Genomic DNA, 21,347 nt, shown 5'->3' with positions numbered 1-21,347 from the left:
GTTGTGGTTGTAGGTTTCTTTCATTGGATTCTGAACTCTCAGACTGAGACTTGGTTGGTGGGAAGACTGACGCTATGGAATTAGAGGATTGTGGAATTGTTTCATTAGGTGCAGAACCAGAAGACTCAGAATTGTTTGGTGGAAAGATTGAAGCTATGGTAGCAGTAGCTTCTGGAACTCTACCTTCACTAATTGGTTTACTAGGCTGAGACATGGTAGGTGGGGCAATTGATTACATCAAAGAACCCAAAGGTGGATAATTTGTAAACACAAACAGTTTCTAAACATATCTTTCAACTGCGTCCATGATTTCCATCTCCCTTCAAATGAAAACACACATAATCAACAATTATGAACCCAAATAAATGATGAATTTCAATTATCTCATTCAACTAAAAGTCTAAAACTTGCTTTTAAATCATTACCTCATGAGTGGTTCTAGCCTTAATGGTTCCAACAGACTTTGACAACATCTGGGGAAGATTGGTGTTTTAAGCACTAAACTAGCAAGGATCCACGTATGGAGTTGCCGTGCATATCAATAATAGAAAAAAGGAATCGTACATATAAAAGCAAAAGGCAAGCCAAGTGATCAAAAGTCTTCCACCAATTAAAGAAAGAAAAAAAAGACCAAGACAAAAGTAGTGAAAATTTACCGAAAAATATCTCACCTTATAATATTTTTACGATATTTTTGTAATAAATTTTAGGTTATAAACTGTTTATTAGTTTTAATTTAAACTTATCAATCAAATTAATTACTTTTTTCCAATCAATAATAATTTGTTATTTTATTTTAAAAAGGTCGTAAAATATTATAAAAATAACATTTCTAAAAAATTATAGCTAGATACCTCTTTGATATTTCGTTGCAACGCCAAAAAATTAGGTTCGTTTATTGGAATTGTAACCTAGCTTTTATTTATATATTGTAAACTCCTTTTTGTAATAGATTTGTCTTAATTGAGATGAGTCATTTTTGTAGTGGTTTTTTGGTTTTACTTGTCAAACGTTCTCCATCAATTTTCCTTGCGGTCACCATATCCTGTGTTATCTATTTTTTATTTACAAATTTGGTGGCTTGCTGGTTTAATTGGTTAAATATGCTTGTAATATTTATGTGTAAGTGGTGTGGATGTCTAAGTAGAATAATCCCAAATTGCATACTAATTAAGGGGATAATAAGATGTTAATATAACATAATTGGAACTAAATTCTTTGGTTTAAGCTTTTGGGTCAAATGATGTCTTTATATGTTATATTAGTCCTTCAATTAGAATCTCCCCAAGATATGCCAACAAGTGATGACCTATAAAAGTAAAATGAGATAAGAATTAAGTGGATAAACATAGGGTAGCGATAAAAAGAAAGATAGAAAATAGAAAGGAGAAAAAAAGAAAGATAAAAACAAATGGTGGCAGAATAGCTTAGTAAAAAAAAGATATATGTGATGCAAGGGAGGCTATTAATTTTATTATATAATCTTTAAAAATTAATATATCATTAATTAAAAATAATAATTTTAACATTTGTTTATTATGTTATTAACATTTACCAATCACATTTATTATTACATCAATTTTAAAATGTTATGGGATAAAATTTATGGTATCTTTAGCATTTTGTCCAAAAAAAAAAAATCACGTTTAGTTTAGTAAATTCTCATTTATTAACATTATTGTAACTTTGAAACATTATGGTAATATCATTCCCTTGTCCAAATCAAAACAGCCCCGATACAAAATTGCCTGAAACCATGGCTTGGAGCATATGTCGTATCAGCTGCTCAATCTGATATCTGCTCAGCCTTTCTTCACTTTCTTCAACTAGTCACTTGGTTGGCTGGTAGATTGACTATATGGGGTGAGACAGTTGTGGTTTTGGGGGGTCTATTATTGGATTATGAACTCTCAGACTGAGACTTGGTATGGGTGGGAAGACTGACGCTATGGATTGAAGTACGCTATGGTGGGAAGGATGAGATATGGAGTTTCCGTGCGTATAAATAATTAGGAAACTTCCTTGCCTCTTCTTATTCCTTTTAAGATTTCCTTGCACTTTCCTTCTTCTTCTCTGGACAGTGCTCCCCACGTCCTCAAACCCAAAACGCCAAAACCCTCACCTTCATTCCAAAAGTATTAGCATTCTCTCCATTTGAGATGGGTCCCAAAAATTATCTATAAATTCCACTCACGGTTGACACCAACAAAAAGTTTGAGTCAATAAAAGACGTTCTACTTGCACCCAAAGATGGAATAATAGCTAAACATGGACTCCTTAATATTTTTTTACAGTATACGAATTTGAATACATCTACTGTTTAATTAAATTTTCTTCTTATAATCTACATGTTTACAAAATTGCAAGATAACTTTATATTAATAATTATGTTCTCAATCAAGTGTTTAAATTCAATTAATTTTTTGTATTTAAAATTGTAAGTAAAATATAAGTTTCTAGATTAATTAAAAAGTAAATAACATTCAGTTGACATGAATCGTAGTATTCTTATTATTAGTACAAAGGACATATAATTCAACTGTGAGAATTTTAAAATATTAATTTAATTAAAAAAGTTGTTTGGTTACACCAAATGTAACTTAAACATAACCAATAAAAAGTATGAGAAGTTTTTTTTTTCTTCATAACAATAATTAGTATTTTTAGTTCAAAAAATATTTGACATATAATAAGATGATAAATATGACTTTTATTTGATTGGAAAATTTATAGGAAATATGTTTGACTTTTGATTGACCCAATAATATTGTGCAACATAAATAAGCTTTTGAAGACTTAAAAAAATCGACATTATTCTCATTTATATTTTCAATTGAATTTAAATTATTTTTCTTAATTAAACCATTCCATTCAAATGTTGTTACATCATATTAATTTTAAATAGTAGAATATATAATTCTGTATATGAATATAAACATAATAAATTTCTAATGTTGTAATATATAATTCTAAATACAAACACAATATAATAAATGTCAACTAATAACTATTATCATTATCAAATTTTATATGTAGACAAAAAAAGGAGAAAAATCATATTATAATAAACCTCATTTATATATACTTCAGCACACTTTTAGTATAAATAGAAATTAGTTTAAGAATCTTCATATTTAATTTTTTTTTTGACATTTTACTGAAAAAAAGAAAGGAAAAAAGAATGATATCGTATATTCTTTCTCTTCTTGGCGTTCTTGGATATCTTATTTAGCTTTGTGCTGCTCAAGCGTGTTCATGTTTAGGAATAAGTTTTTACACTCGATGGTTAGAAATCATGCTTGACCTTATGATCAATTACGCCATTTACTGACCCAAAACTAGTCCCGCAATGTCCATAATTATAGAGTATTTCTTAATTCTCAAAAAGAAAATTTGGAAATTTCAATGAGGAAACTTAGTTAAGTTTCTGCTCCCGCACATGTGTAGAGCATTTTTTTCATTAGTTTTTTAGCTAAGTTCCCGCTCCCGCACATGTGCAGAGCATTTTTTTTATTAGTTTCCTCTAATATCTCAATAATTTTTCTGCTAAATTTGATAATTTTAGTGTTTTGTTTTATAGATAAAAAATAAAAAATAAAAACAATAAGAGTGATGTACTGATTTAATCATGCTATATCTATTTACAAGTTAGAAAATTACAAGATATATATATGTATATATATATATATATATATATATATATATATATATATATATATAGAGAGAGAGAGAGAGAGAGAGAGAGAGAGAGAGAGAGAGAGGCATGTTTCACGCCTATAAAGAATGCAAATATAATTTTGATTAGATAAAAATGCAAATATTCTTAAGTTATTTTTTTAGATTCTAGATTGTGTGATTTTTTTTTTTCCTTCCGTTGGACTTTTTTTCAACGGCTGCAAAACCAACTAAATTTGAGCAAAAATATCATATTTCAAATAAATTGTTTCTCACATAAATTTTAGAAAAATAACATCAAAATTTCACTATACTTAAATAATTAATATAACAAAACAAATGTATTTATCTTATTAATAATATTTTTAATTACATAGAATAAATAAAAATAATAATTTCATATATATATATATATATATATATATATATATATATTATGTCACTTAAAAAGCAATTAAGAAAACTAAATGGTCAAGATTCATTTTAGTGAATTCACAAATAATTAACTTTTGATAGCTTTGGTGGCAAATTATTGTCATAGCAATTAAACATGAGGAAAAATGTTATTTCTAAATCAATTATTATTTTTACAAATAAAAATAGTTTGTTATATAAAATTTATCACTTCCAATGCCACTCTTCAAATCAGTTGAAAGTTATGGAGAAAACTAAAAAGTTTTCCTACTTATCCAAATGACCTTCCAAATCCATTGTAAGAGGTCTCCATCAATTGTACTGTTAATGTTAGCATCCAAGCACTAAATTAATTTAATGGGAGGATTTTTAGGAACTACTATAATGAGATATATAATTGGACTAGGCAAACAAAAGAGATATTAATTAATGAGGCAAACACAGTATTACAGTAGGCCTCAATTCACAAAATGACTCACGTTCCTGAAAAATTACAGAGTGAGTTAATAAATGAGTTTTTGTTTTTTATATTGTGTTTATTTATTGTTCTCTATTTTTAGAGCGTTTCTATTGTCCATTTTAACCCAAAAAAAAAAAAAATCATCTTTACGTGGATCTGATTTTTATAATATACTACCATTAAATCCCATTAATTTTTTTATGTGAATTAGTAGGTATTTTTTTTATAATAAATCAATAAGTAATTACTGCAAATGGGAACTTTTTAGCTAACTCCACATTTAGACTTTCAAAATGAGCTAGTCTTCCGAAAATACCTACTTATTAGAAATGGAAGACTTAATATAACAAATGCAAATTATCACGACTATTATAATAAGACGCTTGTCACACACAAAAAAGGACAAATAAGCACTTGCGAACCTGACCTTGACACCTGTTTGTCACCCTTATGGACGAATAGGTAAAGATGGGCGTACTAAGCCTACATTACAACGCTCGCACCACCTAAGACTCCTAAATTCACATAACTACCAGTAAAGAGATAACTCTTGTCTCCTACAAATTAGCTAATGGATAACCCTAGGTCCTTACAATTTTGGCTAAGGTGGTCACCCACAAACCCCTATATAAACACCAAGACACCCAAATTTTGAGGTACACAAAAATACTATTTGGAAACTCCTTTAAAGTTCATAGAGATCATTATGAGTTTCTGACTTAGCATTCGGAGGGTTTTAGAGACTTAACATTTGGAGGGTCTTAGGTCGGCACCACACTAGTGTACTCTGAAGGTACTTCCATTTTTGCAAGTTCCTTACTCTTCGCTTTTCATTGAAGAATGCGAGTTTGGGCGATGGACTTACTAACGATTTTGAACATTATCAACTACAAACTACAAAAGAATCAGAAGAATGGCAGAGGTAAAACATAAAACCTAACATGTTTAGTGCCATTTTTTATTTTAATATGTTAAATAATTGGAGAAATGTAAGAAAATGGTCGGGAAACCCATTTACTCTTGAATTAAATGAATATATAAATAATAAAATTTACAAATGTCAAAAACGTATAATGGTAATTTATTTAGGAGTATTCAACTATACTCATTATAATGTGTCAAATATTAATAAAGTGTGCAAATCGTTGTTTTCCATAAAACGTTGTAGGTCTATGACTCTACATGACTCCAAATCTTCTATATCATACCCTTTTTGCTCTACTCTATACTTTACTAATAAAAATATGACACATGTCCATCAATTTAATTAAAATGAGCACTGCAGTTGGTTCGGTGTGGGCTGGACCATGGTGCTTGAAGCACCCTATAGCAACCATCAACACTACTTCCCCTTGTCGTGGTTATTGCTTCATCGAAATATTGATTAATGGTCAGTGGTGGCTCCAAGAATTTTTTTTAGGAGGTCATTAAGAAATTTAAATTAAAAAATTTTAATAAAAAGAGAACTTAAATATATCAAGTTATCGACAAAAATTAAACATGAATTTTTTCAATTTCATTCTACAAGTTTTCAAATTTTGAATTGTTACACGATATATCATTATGAGTATTTATTTCCAATGTGGGTAGCTTTGACAATTTTATTTTGTTAAGTTTGTTTAAACTTTTATTTTATGCAGTTATTATTATGTAGTTGTCATTGTTTTTATAAAATTATTTAAAACTAAATGACTAAACTCAACTTATTAGCTCTATATTAATTATTAATGCACACAACCACACTCATTCATAAATAAAATAATTCATTACTTGTATACTTAACCAATCAAATGCTTGAAAAGTCACTAACTTTGCAATTTTTTTCTTGAATTTTTCTAACTTTATGACAAAAAGTTATTATAATATGATAATTATACACACTTATGTAACAAACCCTTTCTATTTCCTAATTATTAAATTATATAAAGTTACATTATATTTATACTGTACACACAAACATCCACACACGTCATTATTCATACATATAACATTACAACAAAAAGGTAATGCATACAATTAATATTAGACATGCTCATACACATATAATATAAATTTATAATAAAGAGTGACACTTACAATTCATAAACACTTACTATTACACTCTTAAAGTCGAAAATATTTTTAGTAAGGCTATATAAGATTTCAGTTAGGATGTGCAAAAATATTAAGAAAAAATTAATGTACTAAATAACAAAAAATTATTAAATATATATAATATTTATTATTATTTTTGAAGTCAGGGGGTTCAAATGAACCCCCAGAACAAAGTGTAGAGCGGCCCCTGTTAATGGTCACAGCTTAACTTGAATAATTAAGTTAAGCAGTGAGCATCCCACAGATTAGATCATTAGACCCAGCTCAAGTTAGTACAAGTTGTTCAGCAAATATAAGGCATAAAGTGTGAGCCCTGTGTTATCATTTTTCTTTTTACTGTCTTCATATTTATCACCTTCACAGATGGACTCAAGCCAAGCTTCAACTTGTCATCTTCAACGTACTACCACGCAAATCAATTTTTACTTCCTTTGCACTTTAAATTAACGAATAACTCTAGATCAAGAGTGTGGCAGGACCATGGGCCCAAGTCAGTCACTAATTATAATGTCAAGGGCATATCTAAAACTTATGAAATCAAGCACATGATGGCATACAACTAATTAAGAACTAACTACTTTGACATTGCTGAAAGTCGTGGTAATCCCACGCAATTATTAAAGCCATAGTGACCCATGCACCAACAACTTATATTACTATTAAAATCTTATTCTACTAATTGAAGTGCATGGAATTGCTAAAAGAGAAATTTTAGAGCTCATAGGCTCATCTATATAAGTGATTCTCATGTTAGGATTAGTGCCCTTAAATCCTATTGTATGATGTTATGTATGATATTATGTATGACATTATGTAAGAAATGATGTATGACTTAATATTGTGATTGATAAAGTTATTTTATTATTATCTAAAATAATGGTAACATGAATATGTGACATTATCATATAGTCAATGAGATGCATTGTATGTGATTTATGTGAAAAAACACAGAAGATGTAAATCACAAGTTCTTTGTAAACTCAGAATTTATAGTTCGTAGTCGGTGATGAAATTGGGCATTTCATTTGTGAAGACTATATCGTGTCAACTAAGATGATTTGTCTTGATCATGGAAGTGGAAACTTCTAGTTGATATGTTGATATGTTTTAAGAGTTAAAACATATTGAACAGGACCGCTGTGAGATTTATTATTCTCCTAACGACTGTCAAATGAATAATAAATCTCACGACTTCTATTTGCATGAACTCTTAATCCTGAGAGAATAATGAACATGATCATGAAGTGTAGGTTACTTTGATATATCAGGAGTGAAATCTAAAGTTACGGTCAAAACCTCAGTATGTCGGGCAGCCACATTTAGTATTGATGGAACATATATTCTCAAGATGGAATTTATAGTCTCTTGATGGAGATATAAAATATTCCCTTGAGATAAGTTTAATGGGTTCAGTTATTCAGAGAGTTAGGCTGTAAGTGCACAATTGCACCTGGCCCCAAGAACAGTTACGGGCTCAGGCCCAATGAGCCTTAAACAATATGAATTTGTAGAGTGTGGGCTTGAAACCCAGGTTAGAAGTGTTTGAGGATTAAATGACAAGCCAAAGATTGCAAACACTTGAAAACAACAAGGAATATTGTAAATCAACCTGCTCGGACGTAAGCCGAGAGCTGTTCTTATATTATCTCTTTCTCTTTTTTCTTTTTCTTTTAGATTACAAAAAAGGGAGGCCTCTATTCCTGTTTTAGGTTTCTTCTTAAATACTCCTCTTTTTGATACTTTGTACACGTGTTGCCCCAACTCCCCCTTAGCCTAGATATTTCTTTTCTCAGTGCCTTTGAATAGTAACTAGAAGTTTCCCTTCCACTGTTCAGGTGTCACTTCCTCATTAATGCGGCCAGGGTGGTAGGTGCAGGGTCTTTAATGTGGAGGTGACAGCCTTTATCTTTGGTATTTCTATAACATCGGTGCTTCTAGGACATTCAAGGGTTCACCCCCTTTAACCATTGGTCTTGACCGTGTCATTCCCTAACCATTACCATGAAGTCCCGGGTTCTCCGGTGTCCGTTCGAAGGGAAATTCATCCTCGGCTGAATCCTCGGATCTTCGGCGTATGGGCCGACCCGTAGTACTAACAAGTTCTAAACCCAAGAGCAGGTCGGCCTTCCTTAGCATGGCCCAAAGGCCCACATCCCCATCAGGGTCTTTTTACTCCCCACATAGGCCTAACCACTTTAGTAAGAAATTGCTAAAGTATATATTTATGAAATTGGATTTCATAAATATATAATGAATAACTTTAAAGGATTAAACCGGGTATTCAAGGATAAGATGTAGTAATTTACAAAGTGGCAGTCTACATTTATGATTTTGTGTTACTACGAATATTTTATGAAGGGGTTGGATGTACAATAAAGTCTTGGGATATAATTTATTAATAAGGCATAGAGTGCAATTATATTTATATAGTGGTATTAAATATAATTAATGGTAACTTTGAATTTGTCAAGAGTTGACGGAAAAGCTCAAGGCCCATTGGAGCTAGTGTCTTATTGGTTCCCTTTTGGTTCCACTCCAAACCACACACTAAAACCCAATTGGAAAGGCCCAATAAGCCAGCCCAATTAGATAATCAGTTAGTTATAAAGGGAGAAACATACAGAATTTTTTTTTTTTTTTTTAAGTTAGTGAAAAAGAGAAATAAGAAACGGTGTGTGAGAGAGTGTGAGACACACTTTCATTCTCCCTTAAAAACTGATTGAGAGACCACACATCTTGGGTGTAAAGTGGAATTGGAGTGAAGATTAAGAGTGTTTTCAAGTGCTTCTAATCTTTGTTTTGAATTTCTCTACACCAAGGTACGCTATCTTGTTTTTAAATTTCTAAAATTTACATAGTGCACATTATCAATCATGAATGAAATAGATCCTTATTTGTTGCTTCTACTGTGTGTTTTGCATGAGATGTAAAACCAGTTTTTTTCCTTCATCTCATTGCCAAAGGTCCTTAAGGGGGGAAAAGTTTGATTAACCCTATTATTATTATTATTTTTTGCCTACTATTTTCCTTCTATTAAGTAACTAATCAAGCCTATCTAATTAACTTTGATATGATTGCGTTGAACAATAACAGACTTTACTAATTGAGCTAACTGAAACTACTAAATATAAGATTGTTTTATCTTATTTCATTATGTGTTTTAAACACTTTTTTAACAAACAACATTGAAGAAAAATAAACAAAAGTGTTAATGTTAAATTAAAAGGCTTTAAGAAAATCTCATAACTTTAACTAAAATATTTTATGGGTTGATGCCCCTTGTGTGGTAGATCCATATCATAAAACATGATAAAGAGGCTTCATTCTTCATGGACCCAATCATTGAATTCAAAGCTTCAAGAGTGATGCCCCTGGGAATTCGGATTTGATTCAATACCTTGAGCAAGGATTATCAATGAGTATAAGATGTCGCAAGCAATCTCCACATAGAAATAGTCTGTTGGGTCTTTTGCAGCTGGTGTATAACTCTACTTCATCTTCAGTATATTAAGGAGGCTTGGCCTTTTGGTTCAAGGCTTTTAAAATGTGGTCCAAGTTGTGGTTATAGCAAAACCACCTCACTCAGCTCTCTCCCATTTCTACTCTAATAAAAAAAAACCATCACTTTACCTAACAATCTCTTAAAATCTTCACAATCATAGCAACCTCTCCATATAATAATTAATTAGCAACTTCCCTAAGCAGATACAGTACCCATAGACCTACCGAAGTAATTTAAATCCATCAAAAACATTTTAGGCCCACAGCTCACTTGAAACTCTCTTTAGGCCCAGCCCGTGTCATTAGGTCCACTCATGATTTGGGCCACATCCATTCAAAGCAAACCCACTCACAAGAAAGGCCATGCTTCTCTATTGAACCAGGGTTGAGAAGACTTGTACGACATTATTGCCGGTGGCTACCCCAGAACTTCAAATGGTTTTAGTGTTTGAGATTCAGAAGTAGTGTGAACAATCAAACACTTACTGATCATATATAATTGATAATTTTACTTGCACATAGACAATACAAAATAAAATATTATACAATCTTTTTTTTTTTTTTTTTTTGATACCAAACAGGGAGAAGTTCACAAAAGAGCTGGGTTATATTAGCATTGGTTTATAGGCACCTGAGTTGCCTTTTTAGCTACATCACATAAGGGGTTAAATAGCAAATGGGAAATATTATACAATCTTTGGTAATGAGTTGTACGCATTTACTAAAATGCCCCCAAAAAAAAAAAAACTCTTTTTGTTTGAAATTTTTCGATTAATTATATGTTTCTTAGTTTTTTTTTTTCCCCCGCTTAATTAATAGAAACAAACACAAATAAGAGGGGAAAAAAAAAGTGAGATTCTATCAGGAAGGCGAGTCAATAACAAATGTTGCAGTGTTGTTAATATAGAGGTAAGTAAACTATACACTCAACTCAATACCATCAAATTTCAAACCCAATTAATTACAATGAAGTGTTCAAATCATGGACTAGGGTAGGTCCCCCTGGAGGACTAATGAATTGGTCCACCCTAGTCTCCCCCAACAATAACACTATCACTTATATATATGTGACATTATCGGATGATTTTTTTTTTAATTTTTTTATTGCGTCGATTATAAAGTTGACTTACACCTATATAGGTGTTAGCATTTCATTGATTACGAGAATTATTTTAGCAGTCTTTTTAGTGGACTTAATAATTCAGAAGAGACAATTTCCTTCTCACTTGCCACGAAGTTATAAATTAATAATAACTTTTTGAGTTCCAACCACTGTTTCCATTTTCAGTTTTCATCTAAATATTTTTATTTTCTTAATTTTTTGGTGAATTCATTATTATTATTTTTTAATAATTGCCAAGCATACTGCCAAGAGCACTTATTGCATGCATTGCTTGCCTAAATGATTTTTCAATAATTACTCCAGAAAAGGGCCTTCATTTATCCAAAGTGGATCTTCGCAGTGAGACTATTAACAGACAATGGGAAATTTAATGAGTAGTTTGGGAATTAGCATTGCTCTCGAAGCAATGCTTCCAGACTACACAATAATTGCTCTAGAAAAGGGCCTTAATTCATCCAAAGTAAATCTTTCCAAAATTTCATGTCAGCCTTTCAATTTGTAACCAATATATATCAAGAGATGGAAGCTGGTGAAATTCCATGGGGGGCAATAATATAACAATCCGCCTTGGGAGGTGTTATTCTCATATGTAAACTGATAGTGAATTGTTTGAGGAAAAGATTTTTTAGGTTTTTTAGGTTTTTTAGGTTTTTTTTTTTTTTTTTTTTTTTTTCTAGAATTTGAGGATGTTGAGAATGAAAGTGGAAAATGCCTAGGATATCTTCTAGTTTTGTTGATCTTGAATTTAACTATATATGAGATGTTTTATTGATCAACTGTTAGCATAATTTGATTAGCATAATTCTTTTAAAAAAATAGGACTATGTTTTTTTTTTTTTTATTGATATATAGTTTTAAAAAAAAATTAGCAATATTCAACCTTTTTTTTTATTGATCAACGCTTAAAAAAAATGGGAACTTTAAATCAAATTATTTTCCTTTTTGGGCAAATTATGCTTTAAATCTTGAATTCAACTATATACTGTTGTAGATTAAAAAAAGTACATTTTTTTTAATGGAAAATACTAAAGTTACAAATTTTTTTACAAACTATTGATATTGTTAGTGGTTGTTGGGAAGAAAAAAATTACGTCAATAATGTACTTAAATGAGAAATAGTTAGAATTTACTACATCAACTGTTTATTTATAGGACTACTAGTTCTTAAAAAGGTTAGATAATTAGAAAGTATTAGAGAGGTCCAGGTGAAAAGAGAGATATGGAAGTAGAAAATAGGGTTAAAGCTTTAGGGTGGAGAATTATTATTATTATTATTATTATTGTAAGGTCACAATTTACTCCCAAACCCAAGATTAAGATTGGGATAGGTCCAAAAAGCCCAATATAATGAATTTGTAGAGAGTGGACTTGACACCTAAGTTCTAATGACTTTAAATAACAACGATGATAGGCTAGATTACAACACCATACACATGGAGTAGTTTATATAACAAAAATCGTTCTCAGACTCAAGCCGAGAATATTGGATCTTATATTTCACTCTTCTCAAATACAGATTATAACTATTGATCTTTAGGTCTACAGTACAATCTTCTCTCTATTTTCCCGATCCCCCCCCCCTTTTTTTTACAGGCACTCCTTCCTTCTTATAGTTCTTCTTTATCTTCATTCTTGCTATCCATGTGTAGATTCCAACTGCCTCGCTTGATACTTGTCCCATCAACCCCTTCTTGAAGTCCTTAGGTAATAGCTGTAAGGTTGAAAATTACTATTCAGGTATCACTTCCTCATTAATGCGGCTAGAGACTTAGGTACAGAGCATTCAATGCGGTGATAGTAGCTTTCTCTAAGATATTTCCTATCCATTTTTCCTCTCTGTGCCTTTGGAAAATATATCTTCACCCACCAGACCTTCAAAAATATCATCCTAGTCAACATAGCGTACCATCTGATCTTCATTTCTTTTGGCTGAGGTGATACCCTTCCTCGGATTATTTCCACTAACCTATTTCACAATAGTCAGCTTGTGGCCTTTAAGTTTGACACCTGTATTACCATCAATTCTTCCTCGGATAGGTAATTATTCCCGGGTCAGGCCCAAGGCCCAAAAACATGCCTTGGACCTTTTGTCCTCACAATAGCCCCTCAGAACTTCATTTTTCTCTTCCATCCGAGGAGAAGATTGAGGTTTTGACCCAATGCCACAACTTTCCCACGCTTATTAAACTGCTACACGTGAGAATGTCATTTCCCTCCTTTAAAACTACCTCTGATGCTTCAAAACCCACAACGCCCCCATTAATTGCTCCAGGCAGCGCATTGTCTTCCACGTCCAACAGTGGGATGTACATCTAATGGTTTAAATTTCTCCTTGAAATTTGAGCGGGATAACTCCCGCCCAATACCACCTCTCATATCAAACGCCTGGGAGGTTGCAACTTTTCCATTACTTTAGAAATCGACTAGCCCTTAAGAATTCCTCATTTTCCTAACTTCCAAGAAGTTCCTGAAGAATCGTCTATTCATTTCCTTATAAGTTTTCACGCTTCTAAACTTTTTTTCTTCTCGGCTATTGTCCTCGGCCATTAATTTTACCCCTTTTCTTTTCTAAATCTTCATTTTTATTTCATCTAAATAGGTAGATTCAAATGTTTAGTAGACGCCCCCACCGGTATGGATGGTTTCCGAGCCAAATACCACATTTCCTAGGGAGTGGGTTTGAGGTACTGTGCCCCAGATGCTACATACAACGATAGAAAAGAAGGGGAAGTTGTGATTCCCATAATCACATTTTTAGAAGGAGGAATGATGCTTCCCATGGGGGACGTAACCCGAGACTACTTGTATAACCATAGATTATGCCCGAACCAATGTGCACCTAACATGTTTAGAATCTTAGGTTGTGTTGATGCTCTCAACAAGCAAATGAGCTTGAGACTCACATAACACGATGTTGTCCATATGTACGAATGTCGTTCACTTAAGGATGCGGGGTATTACCTTAAGTCTAGGTCTAATATCGTTGGGGTCATATCATGTCTCTCCAAATCTAACAAAGGCATGAAGGACGACTACCTAATCGCCTCCAAGGAGTGGTACAACAGTCCTCATTGTCCAGTTGAGGAGGGAACACTAGGTGTGATTCCATAGGATTAGGTCCCTTGGCAGGGGGTTGAATTTTTCTAATTATCTCATTCATATTCATATTGTCTTTTAATTTCCTTTTAGGTGGCGGTTGTTATTGGTCTAACTGGTTGTGGCTTTTCGGATGTTTTTGCAGATAGGTGACACGTAGCACCTCATTTGAGTTTGTCCAATATCGAGAATCTCAACAGAGTTTTAAGATCCAAAGTGTTCGTGAGCAAAGACGGACAATTGAGGGCAGTCCATCTCATTCTGGGATACGAACTCTTATCGTCTAACTTCCAAGAAATTGGTAATGCAATCATCACGGGTGACCGTAGGCGCCGAAGGATAGACGTCTTTAAAGTAGGATTCCTTACTTCATAAGATCTGCTTGACGACCCTTCTGTCATTCTCATTGGACGTCCAATAGCAGCAACTCCTCTTCCTACACGTCCTGCAGCAACAACACCCCAAGAAGGATCTACCTCCTCACGTTTATCTCTCGAGGAGGAATAGACCAATACTAAGTAGAGGAAGAAGAAGAAAAACCAATTAAACTAATCGAACTCTCGGATTCTGAAAGCGAGCCCAATAGATCAACAGCCCACTTCCCTTCACTAATCATCATCGAGGAAGATAGTGAATCCAAGGACAAGTCAATGGCCTTGAACCCGGGGAAGAGCTTAAAGGCTTTGTTGGCTGCACGGTAGATGGGGTTGTCATCTAAAGAAGCCCCAAAAACACAACTTCCGCCCACCCTTCCTTAGCTTCCCCCTTCCAAAACCATGACTGGAACCTTGCTTCCTATGGATAACTTGAAAAAGAAAAGGAAGAGCAAGAGCTGGAGGAGGGAGAGATGGTCCCTCAAAAGGGGACCAAACAATAGAAATTGGCCATAGGCAAAGATATAAAAATTGCTCCTACAGACGATAGCGAGGAGACAACTGCTACTGAAGGGCGCCAGCACCGCATCTGGGCTCCTCGGTTGGAGGTAGAGGGGGCGGCTATTCCACTGAATGCCTCTATCAGAGAATTGCAGAGAGGGCATTCAGCCTACATCACTGAAGCACTGGAGCAGCCTCTCCTCCTGCCAAAGGACATGGACGCTCTAAAGCGTATAAGGCAGCCAGACCTCTTCCTGTCACTGAAGAGGGACCTTGCCATGGTAAATCCCCTTATCATGGAAATTAGACAAATGTTATAGTATATTATATTTTTTTGTCATCTTTCTTTCTGTAACAGTTTACTATTCTTCTGTAGGCTATCTAAGAAGTCTTCATTGCTAAGGAATGGATCAAGGACGTAAAGAAAGAAACAGGTGCTGAGATCCAGACCCACAATGAAACCATCAAAAAATTGGGGGCCGTGAAGGAAGAAAGACAGGAGCTATTTAATAAGTTGACTGTTGAGAAGAGAGCGAGGATGAATGCTGAGTCTGGCATAGAGAGTGCCTAGAGGCAGGGAGAAGATCAGCGAAAACAACTCCATCTCAAAGAGATAGATCTAGCCACTCTGCAAAAATTGGTTGCGGATCTCAAGGCCAAGTTGGAGAAAGCTAAAGTCTCTACTCGGGCGGCCGAGGAAGCTGCAGAGGCCGCAAAGCAAGCATCCTATAAACAAGGAGTAGCAAAGACTGAGATTCGGCTAGCTGAGGAACTAGCCGAGGTATGCAGGGATTACTGCAAAGAAACTTGGGAGAAAGCCCTTGACCTTGCAGGGGTCTTTGCCTCCTCGGAGTGGAGGCAACCTGGGAAAATATACTACCATCCCAATATTCGCGAGATCCCCGGTGCCCCTGCCATAAACCTAGAATCCTTTAAGCAACCCCTGGTCATGAAGGGTCTTCTTCCTTCCCCTAAAGCCCCCAAAGAACCCAAAGCTGCTACTAGGGCCAAGGACAATATCACTTGCAAGGAAGCTACTAAAGCTAAGGATGATACTAAGGCTGAAGGCGCGGCCAAAGCAAAGGATGATTCCAAGGCCAAGATGCTGCTAAGGTGAAAGAGGTAGAGGCTCAATCTAAAGAGATCGGGCCCTCGGTCAAAGATACTACCGCCTCTTAACCAAACAAGAAGGATGACCCTTCTCCTCCATGCAAAGAAGATCCTGCCCCTGCCTCCAAGGTTTAGCTCCTAGGGCTTTGTTTCTTTTGTAGCTACTTTTCTTTTCTTTCGCGACTTTTGATTTATATGCTTTCATTGATGATGGCGTTCTGACACTATGTAGGTAAACTTTTGTAAGCAAATTGCCGAGAGTGAAATCAATGAAGATCATGCGTTCCTTGTTTATGATAATTTATATCACCTTGTTTAAATCATAGAATTTCTTCTTTTCTTAGTACTTAGCTAGGGAGGCAGCAAGACATTTTCCACTTCGTAGTCTACTTGAGGGATAATACCCTCTTATTTATCCAATGGAATCAAAGGTTCCTAAATCAACAAAATTAATAAAACAACCTCACAACTTTTAAAATCTATCCTTTACAATGGAGTGATCATTCACATCATTCCTTATAAACTTGATATTTTCTATGAGGCATCCAGATACCAGCTAAATCACAAATATGTATGTACGATACGCTTACAAAATGCTTTAAGTGATGCTCATGGACTTTCAATCATCCAGATCACTATTATAAGGGTCCCCAACATATATGGTCGGAAGGACTAACCATAATCAATATTAATTTCAACACTTGCAAAAGCAATGTGATGTGCTGATTTACCCTGGTAGGCGGTTCGAGAGACTAAACACAATAAATGGTTTGTTCGACATTTGGAGATGAAAATATATATATATATATATATATATATATATATATATATATATCAATTTTTCCAAGGCATGTGATCTGAGGAGTTAGGCACGGCCAATGATCTGTTTGATTCTTTGATATAAAGGAAGATATCAATTTTTCCAAGGCATGTGGTCCGAAGAGCCAAGGATGGCCAAGGATCTTTCTAATAGTGGTTTTTTACAAAATGAATTATTATCTCATGAAATTATCTATATCTATGTCTATATATCTATCTCTATCTATATCTATATCTATCTATACTATCATACAAAGGAATTTCAAGTCATTTAAGCTATGGACTCTAGGAGGCTGACCCTATTTAAAAAAAGGCATTTAAGCCATGGACTCTGAGACGTGGAGCCTAAATAAAACTTCAAAATTTTAGATAAATAAAAAAAAGCACAGTTTTTTTTTTCACCATGTTTCTCCATATCCCATAAAATTAGGTAACACATCTCCTTACACTTTCTATTTTTTTTTTTTTTGTATATAGATTTTTTTTTATGGAATATTTTTGATAGAGCTAAACATATACAAAAAAGAAAGAAAAAAAAGGTTAAAGAAAAACAAAAAGGGGGTGGGGGGGAGATACGTTTTATTTCTTTTTAATTAAAGTGGTTTTTTTTAATACAAGAACCTGGGTTTTATTTTGGTTTTGATTTCAATTTTTTTATTTTTATTTTTAAAGAAGAGTCTTTGAAAACTAGTATGATTAATTAAAATTTAATAAACCCAAATTATTAAAAAAAAAAAAAAAACTCCTTAAAGTCAAAGTGTGGCAATGTTAGTGTTGGGTGTGGGGGCTACAAGCCCAATTTTAGTTGCTATTTAAGTTGTATTTAGGATTTGAGTTTGCGGGGAATGATGATTCTTCGAGAGTTACATTGTACAATAGTAGTATTTAAGTACGGAATCCTAATCCTCCTGTACGAGGCTGGAATCCGCAAACGCTATCCAATCTACAAAACCACGTGCACTACCTATTTAATACCTAAATTAAATTAAATTAAATTGAATCACCTTCTTATTTGCACACCATATTTACACAACATCATGATGGCCCTTGGAGCATTAGAGGGCGTTTGGATAGTGCAAATGCGTGTACACGTCCAAGTTTTTTTTTTATTTTTTTTTTACGCGTGTTTGTCACTGTTCATTGGCCATGAACAGTAACTTTTGGCATGAACAGTATTTTTTACCCATTTAAAAATTATTTTGCCACAGTGTTTTCAGTTTTCAGCAATAAGTTCTATCCAAATTGTATTATACCATCTACAAACACTAAAAGCAAGCTTTACTCCAAGTTTCAATTGTAAAAAAAATATACCATTGTGCTACAGTAGCCTCTTGCAAGTAAGAGGCTACTGTAGCAAGATTGTATTCTTAAATAATATTATTTTATTGTATTTTCAATTTTTTATTAATAAAAAGAAGAGAGATGGTTTTGTGTTGTATATTTTATTGTATAGATATATATTATTTTAATGTGCTGTATAGGAAAATAAAAGTTAGGATGTTGGGTGTTTTGTTAAATGGTATAATATAATAGATAAAGTAACTTTTAAGATGGTAAAATGAATTTTTTTGAAGAAACCGGATGCGAATACTCTAACAAAAGGAACAAATTCTAATTTAATTTTGAATTAAGGTTTGCCTTTTGATTTGATGGTCAGTAGTTCGAATTATCTCTATGTCTATGTAATTTTGATGCTTTGATTCACTGATTTTTTTTTTTAAATGAAAATTTGTTTTGAGTATTAATGTTTCTTTGAGGAAAAAAAAAAGATAATAGGAATCCCTAAACCCTAAACCCTATAATTATGATCTAAGCTTTTAAGTTCGAGGTGTGTCAAGAAAATTTGATTGCTTTTTCAGGTTTAAATTTGAACGTAGTGGTTTAGAGTATATGTTTTAGACTTTTAATTTGAGAATGTGAAATTTAAGCCTAGAATCAAACCCAAACCCAATTTACAAGTTGAGCCGAGCCTAAAGCAGATCAAATTTTGAGATTTTAGGAACAAGTTAAGTTAGAGGGCTGATTTAAAAAAAAAAAAATTATATATATATATATATTAATTAAGGAAAGATTTTATGGAAACTCAAAATAAGATAAAAAGTAAAGAATTGGGGCCCATTTGGTTGGAGATTTTTAGTATGGTTGTTTAAAATGATATAAAAACTGTGGTTTAAAAGTTGTGGAAACCCGAGTCCAGCAGATTTCAAAACATGAAACCCCAATACGCAGCATTTCACCAAATTGGACAAGACAATACTATCTAGCTTCTTACATAGCTGATAGCACAATGGGAAGATTTCCCAATTACAACACCACCAAGAATATTCTCATAAATCCAACACATATTTTCCACTCTAGTCTTGCCATCTTCACAGTTGGCCACAATTTAAGTACGGGTACAGAACCTTTTAAGATCCTCAATAAAAAAGCAGCACAGCCTTTGTTAGACATAACCCAGATCATATCATAAAAAAATTGCATTATCAAATGCAAAAGATAGATATTGGATAGAGACATTGAGGGGGACAAATAAGAATCTTAGTATTGATATAACTAGATTGTGAAGTTAGGCAAAGACTAGATGTCTAGAAAGAATTACATTTGTAACTGAATGAGAAAGACTTAACATATTTTACAAATTTACAAAGATTGTGAGTGGGGGAAAAGCCATAAATGGGCCCACTTGGATTAAAAAATATGTGTAACTTAAGTCTAAAAGATTTCCATGGTCAGTTTAGAGGGAGTGTTATAAAAAATTAGTGGTTATATTCATATTTTAAAGGACTTTAAAATTTAGAACTAAAAAAAAAAAAGAGTTTTGGTTTTTTGGGAGTTTTAGAAAAGTTCCTCTTAAATAAATTAATAGAAACTAAAGATTTACTCTATAGAATTTATTCTAATTTCCTTAATTTTTTTAATAAAAAAAGCATATATAGTTTGTTATTGGATTTGATTTAAAAGAAAGTAAAGAGAAGATAATGAAATGAGAAGAAACAAGCATATGTAAATTATAATATGACGCGATTGAATTCCACTAAGCATACCAAGCAAAAAAAAAAAAAAAAACCATCTGCAACGACACCATTTCACCAAAACTCAAAACACTTTCCCAAATCACAATATCCAGATCTGTTGATGCTCATCGTTGACGGCTCCAACTCGACCAAATCAGGCCTAAGGCGACGGTGCTGGTGAGTTTCTTTTCTCTTTCTCTCCAACTAGTCTCTCTCTCTTGCTTTTTCTTAATTGCCAATACTGGAATTTTTGTTTTCATTCCTTTAGTGAAAGGGGTTTCTCTTTGTAAGTCCAAATTCCTTTTATGTTGTCCACATTTCATTTTTCTTTTCTTTTTTTTTTGTTCTTTTTTTTTAAGTAAAAATATCAGTCTTATTTGCTAGATGTTTAACAAAATGCCTCAGAGAGTTGTGTTTGTTACATGTTTTGCTATTTTGAGTTTATGTTAAATGTCTGGTTCAACATGGTCCAACTTCATATGTTTGTACCCTTTGACAAATTTGTTAGAATGCTAGTGTTTTGGTATGTAAAAATCATTATAATGGAGAACAATGCAGAGGATGCAGTGAGCAATGCATGTCAAATAGGGAAAAAAAATTGGGTTTTGGACCATATGGGACCTGAGGGAGAGCAATGCAGAGAATATAAAATTCACTCCCATGTGACATAACTACAAATCAATGATCCATTGGTTAATTTGGCTTCTCCTCATGTCCCAATGGTGATGTCCAGGACTGAACTTAGGGTTCGTTTTGGGAACAATTTATTTAGTTGAAACTGAAAACCTTTTGTTGTAAGTATAAAAAAAAAATTAGAAACTAGTTGAATAGTAGTAAAAAGAAGCTAAAAACTAAAATAAGTTAAAACTTTCATCAGCTCCCAAACAGAGTCTTAATGTAAAAATGTAACATTAGTACGAATCATTTGAAAATTATAATTTATAAGTTTAAAGTTTCCCAAGATTTCAGCATAAAACAGGTATTTGGAAATTTATCTAATTTCCGGCCAACTCTATTCTACCCTCTTATATTTTCCCTCCTTCTCCTCTATCGAAACTGGTAAAAAAAAGCACGAATAGATATGAGCTTTCAAATTGATTATTTTAGTTTCCAAATAAAAGCTCATATTCGATAACTAGTTAAACCTACTAGCTACTCTTCACCTG

The 21,347-nt window shown here is 33.1% G+C and overlaps 1 protein-coding gene across 1 annotated transcript in view; it reads left to right on the top strand.

Moving 5' to 3' along the window:
* Nucleotides 1-11,625: 11,625 nt before the first annotated feature.
* The window catches only part of LOC142643983 (uncharacterized), a 34,019-nt gene continuing 24,297 nt past the window's right edge, over nucleotides 11,626-21,347 (top strand). Inside the window, exons 1-3 of the mRNA XM_075818678.1 lie at nucleotides 11,626-11,749; nucleotides 15,281-15,519; nucleotides 15,816-16,351. Coding sequence (XP_075674793.1) covers nucleotides 11,626-11,749; nucleotides 15,281-15,519; nucleotides 15,816-16,351 — 899 coding nt within the window. The remainder of the gene's footprint in view (nucleotides 11,750-15,280; nucleotides 15,520-15,815; nucleotides 16,352-21,347) is intronic.

This window comes from Castanea sativa, chromosome 7 (assembly GCF_040712315.1).
Source record: "Castanea sativa cultivar Marrone di Chiusa Pesio chromosome 7, ASM4071231v1".
In the NCBI taxonomy this organism is placed as follows: domain Eukaryota; kingdom Viridiplantae; phylum Streptophyta; class Magnoliopsida; order Fagales; family Fagaceae; genus Castanea; species Castanea sativa.
The sequence above is the reverse complement of the archived record's forward strand: the minus strand, read 5'-3'. Positions and strand labels throughout refer to the sequence as shown.